This window comes from Sceloporus undulatus, unplaced genomic scaffold (assembly GCF_019175285.1).
Source record: "Sceloporus undulatus isolate JIND9_A2432 ecotype Alabama unplaced genomic scaffold, SceUnd_v1.1 scaffold_2981, whole genome shotgun sequence".
Classification (NCBI taxonomy): Eukaryota; Metazoa; Chordata; class Lepidosauria; order Squamata; family Phrynosomatidae; genus Sceloporus; species Sceloporus undulatus.
The window spans coordinates 1-4,278 of record NW_024805901.1 but is presented as its reverse complement, the minus strand read 5'-3'; the positions used below and the strand labels follow the sequence as shown (position 1 = coordinate 4,278).

The 4,278-nt window shown below is 51.2% G+C and overlaps 1 protein-coding gene across 1 annotated transcript; it reads right to left on the bottom strand.

Annotated features, from left to right (window-relative positions):
- Positions 1-659: 659 nt before the first annotated feature.
- LOC121918012 (putative sodium-coupled neutral amino acid transporter 7) lies at positions 660-4,251 on the bottom strand. Its single transcript, XM_042444128.1, has 6 exons — positions 3,843-4,251; positions 3,562-3,676; positions 3,202-3,349; positions 2,867-3,066; positions 2,580-2,634; positions 660-2,441 (listed from the first exon to the last, which is right to left on the bottom strand). The coding sequence occupies exons 1-6, from the start codon at positions 3,885-3,887 to the stop codon at positions 2,339-2,341; spliced, it is 666 nt and encodes a 221-aa protein (XP_042300062.1). The 5' UTR covers positions 3,888-4,251; the 3' UTR covers positions 660-2,338.
- Positions 4,252-4,278: the final 27 nt, after the last annotated feature.

Here is a 4,278-nt window from a genome sequence, read left to right as displayed (position 1 = left end):
GAGCTGAAGAAAAGCAGGGAAGGAGGCGGGTGGAGACAGATGCATGCGGTTCAGACCCAGTTCCCAAAAGAGGAACGCTTTTTCGCTTCCTAGGAGAGGTGGCCACAACAAAGGCCACAAACATCTACCTCTGAACCCACTTCCAGCTCTGCAACGTCAGTGAGATGAACAGACTGAGCAGTGCATTTTCACTCTGGAGACCAGGGCACTATTCCCAGCTCAGCCATGGAAAGCCATTGGGTGACCCAGGGCAAGTCACACTCTCTCATGCACAGGGAAAGGCAATGGCAAACCTCCTCTGAACAAATCGTGCCAAGAAACCCCGAGATAGGGTTGCCATTAGTCTGAAGCAACTTGAAGATACACAACAACAGCCAGACCTTACATATTTAGAAAGACATAGCTCCAGGACTAGTGACCCTAAAGCTGTAGTAACAATGGAGAGAATCATTTTAGATTGATGTGCAAATTTAAATAACTCAAACTTGACAATATTCTCTCTGTCCAGATGAGCCTGAAACCACCGTTCATTGTCCAACTGCATTTTCGGATACCTCTGGACTTCCGTTTATTTACATGTTAATTCTACCTTTTCCATGTGTGCTTCAAGTGGCCCACATAGTGGCCTTCTCCTTGACCTGTGGCCTTTTTTCACCACATCAAATTGGTTAGAAGTTATCCAGAAGTCACAATCTTTATTTGTAATTGCTATTTCTCGCTATGACATTGTCCCTTTAAACCACCCCAAATCCCAGGCAACATAGATTTGAAACATGAAAGGGAGAAGGGGGAAGTTAGCACCTGAAAAATAACACACACACACACACACACACACACACACACACAATTATTTTGACATTTAAAATGACTTAACTGACCTTGTGAGGTCTCTGACCCGCTGCATTGTAAACATGAGAATGCACTCCAGCATGCATGGCACCCTAGAAGCAATGTATTTTAAGGGAGCCCTGCTGCCAACCCAAAACTTCACATTGACCTCAAGAGTGAGTCATAGCACTGGGATCCCACTTTGCCGTAGCGCCATCCTATGGAAACCTGGGATCTGCAGTTTCCTGAGGCATAAAGAAAGAATCCTCTGCAAGAAAGCTGTAGTCTCTCACCACAATGCAAATGTGAGGTTTCTGTAGGATGCAGCCACGGCCGTTGAAGCAGAATCAATGTGCTATAACTATGTAGTGTGAAAGCCATGGCATAAAACCAACCAGGTGTTACTTTGCTCTGGTTAAAGCCGCTCGGCTCAATAAACCAACGCCAGAAGCCACCGGAAAGGAAGGCCTCTCCTTCGGCACATGAATTTTGCGAATGGCACCATAGTGTTGGGCAAACATTTATCTTCCTACGATCCATTTTCATATACTGTTGATAAAGGAAGCTAAGCACGCCAGTACAAACACACATCCCTTTCCCATATAGAAACAAGTTAGGTAATTTAAAACACCACCAGCTCCTTCAAGCACCAAGTTGTTGTACTGCCCATCCCATCAGCCCCCAGTCAGCACAGCTGATGGCAGGGGATCATGGGGGTTGCATTCCAACCATATCTGGAGGGCTGCTGCACCCCTGCCCACCCTGCCTTTGAGCTATGAAGGGTTTGGTTTGCAGTTCTCTTCATGCCAGGAGTGAGCAACGTCCCAGGCTTGGAGTAGGGAGCCCTGTGTTCCCCCCAAAACCAAGACCACATGCCCCCTGCCTCCGCGCTTCCTGCTGTGAGCACGCTAACCCTCGTGCTTCTACTTGTAAACATGGAAGGTGCGCAAGGAACGCAGGTGGTGCTTCTCTGCAGAACTACTGGGACCCGAGTGCGAATGCACTCCCAGCGTGAGGGGCGTGGTTCCAAATGTGGGGCCAGGGAACAGATTTACACGAGGCCCTTTTGTCATCGCTTTAGCCATGATGCTGGCCATCAACACATGAGTTTTGGTAAGGATATAAAAACAAGCCACGTAAATAGAGAGCACAAGTTGCGGTGTGGACGGCTTGCGTCCTATCAACACAAGTGTACACAAGACAACAGAGTCCCGTTTTTCCTGTCCGTTGGTGATATTCCAAAAGGCAAACAGGAATTCAGTTTGTGTCCACATGGAAAAGCTGCCCACCTGCCCACAGGGAATGCCCCTGATCAGAAGGGCAATTGGAGCAACAAGATTTGTGAAACCAAAATCCAATGAAGGGAAACTGGAACAGAACCACTGCGGACAATGGAAAGAAGGGTCGCCTCCCGCTGACATTCAAGACACTCCCAAGATCTGGGCCAAGTCTGGATTCCTTTTGTCGACGGAAGAGAGACCGAATCCTATGAAGGGCAGAGTTAGAGGGATCACTTCATGAGGTCCATGAAGACAGCATTGGCCGTCGTCTGTCCAAAGATAAACGCTCCAAGAACAACCATGAACACGCCATAGCAAACCATCGTCCACCAGCTGCAGATGCAGAAGGAGAGGAATGACACAGAAGCTGGTTAATAGAAGCACGTATTCTGCCGAGGGTCTGGGCCCCACATTCTATGGAGAAGGGAGAGGGCTGGGCAAGGGTGGCAAAAGAGAAAGGGAGGCTCTCACCTGGCTGGTCGGGCTTCCTGGATTTCGGAGAGCTTGGTGTGGATGAGGCAGAGCCCTGGCAAAGAAGGGAGGGACAACGCAAGGAGCCATTAAGCCAGGCGTCCACGAAAGGGAGCCCACAGCCATACAGCTCTGAACACAATGAACACTTTAACTATTTCGTTACCTCTGGTTGCCACTGGCCATGCTGGCCTGGAGGTTCTGGGAATTGTAGTCCAAGCAGACAGCTTTGCTAAGGTCTGAAGCCTAAAGAAACTGAGCCAAGGAAATGAAACCCAGCCACTTACCTGGAAAGACGAAGATGAAGCAGGCGGCCAGGCCACCAATGACTGAGATGACTTTGCCGATGTCAGGAATGAACAAGGCCAGGAGGAGGGTGAAGAGGAACCAGCTAACTGTCTGGAGCAAGCGGCGGCGCCTCTCCCGCACGACATCCTCCTCTACCGCCTCCCCCTTGTAGCGGAGCCACAGGCCTTCCAGGACGGCCCTGGGAGGGAAGCAAAGGGAAGGGATACTAAGAAGGCTGATGACCAACTGACCAGAAACACACGCAGAATGTCTTTTGCAAATATGGCTGGACAGAACCCCCCTTCCTTAGAAGCCCTCCAAGCCTTGTGCTCACCGGCCACAGAAGTGAAGGATCGGGTAGGAAGTCAGGACGCAGAGGATGATGAAGGCCCTGGCAATGGCAACCGGAATGTCACTGGAGGGGTAGGACATGAGCACATCCTGCTCCACCCTGGAGCCAAAGGTCAGGAAGCCACAGACCCCTGGCAGGAAGGGGAGAGTAAGCGGATTGATCTCCTGCCAAGGGGAAGGCCAAGACTCTGACAGGCCCTCTGGGTAAAACCTTGCCGAGAAGGGGCCAGGTGACAGTCACTCTTCTCCTGGTCACAGGGCAAGGGTCTTCCTCCTCCTCCTCCTTTGCCTAGGCCAGACAGAGCAAGGAGTGGGGCTCACAGGGAATGCGGCTGCTCTCTACCTGTGCCAATGTAGACAAAGAGAGCGATGACCATGGCTGCAGTCACGACAGCTCCCCAGGGTTTCAGCTCTGGGCGCTTCATGCTGTTGAAGACGGGCACGCTGCTGACGTGGCACTGCCAGAGAGGAGAAAGAGGAGGATATGGCAAAGGAGAGGAAGGAAACACACCAGCTGGAGCTTTTGTTGACAGCTGAAAAGGGCCAGAAGAGCCAGGGTTTCCCCTCTGGCCCTCAGCATGATCCCAGCCACTCACCCACCAGTGGCCCCTGGAGGAGCTTTACCTGGAAGCCAAAGCAAATGGTGGGCATGGCATTGAACACAGACATCCATGAAGAAGGGCTATGGGGAGGAGGAAGAAGAAAACCCACTCAGAACAGTCCCTGGCTGACACCTGCAGAGGGGCTATTTCTCCAGCCCTTGACTGCAGCAATTTCTCTAAAGAAGTGGGTGAGGAGTGAACTAGGAGAGGTTTCTTTTAAGCACACAGGTGGGAGCCCTGTTGCCTCCAGGTGTTCTTGGGCTGCAGGCATCCCTCACTACTAGCTATGTCTGCAGTCCCACATCATTTGGAGCATCACAGGACTCTCACCTGTTTTCACAATGGCAAAGGTGCCTCTGCTAAGAGCTTAAAATGCCCACTACTCCTCCTGCAAGAATGCCACTAGGCTGCATGTCCTGACAATGCTCAACTGCTTCTTCCCTGCTGCTGCTGGCTTG

Bases quoted from the DNA above. Each gene is read 5' to 3' on its own strand.
- LOC121918012 (XM_042444128.1), bottom strand. From the start codon at position 3,887: ATGTCTGTGTTCAATGCCATGCCCACCATTTGCTTTGGCTTCCAG. The intron at 2,635-2,866 runs GTAAGTGGCTGG...CTTCTTTGCCAG, and splicing joins CTTCATCTTCGTCTTTCCAG to GGCTCTGCCTCATCCACACC. The intron at 2,442-2,579 runs GTGAGAGCCTCC...CTGCATCTGCAG, and splicing joins CAGGAAGCCCGACCAGCCAG to CTGGTGGACGATGGTTTGCT.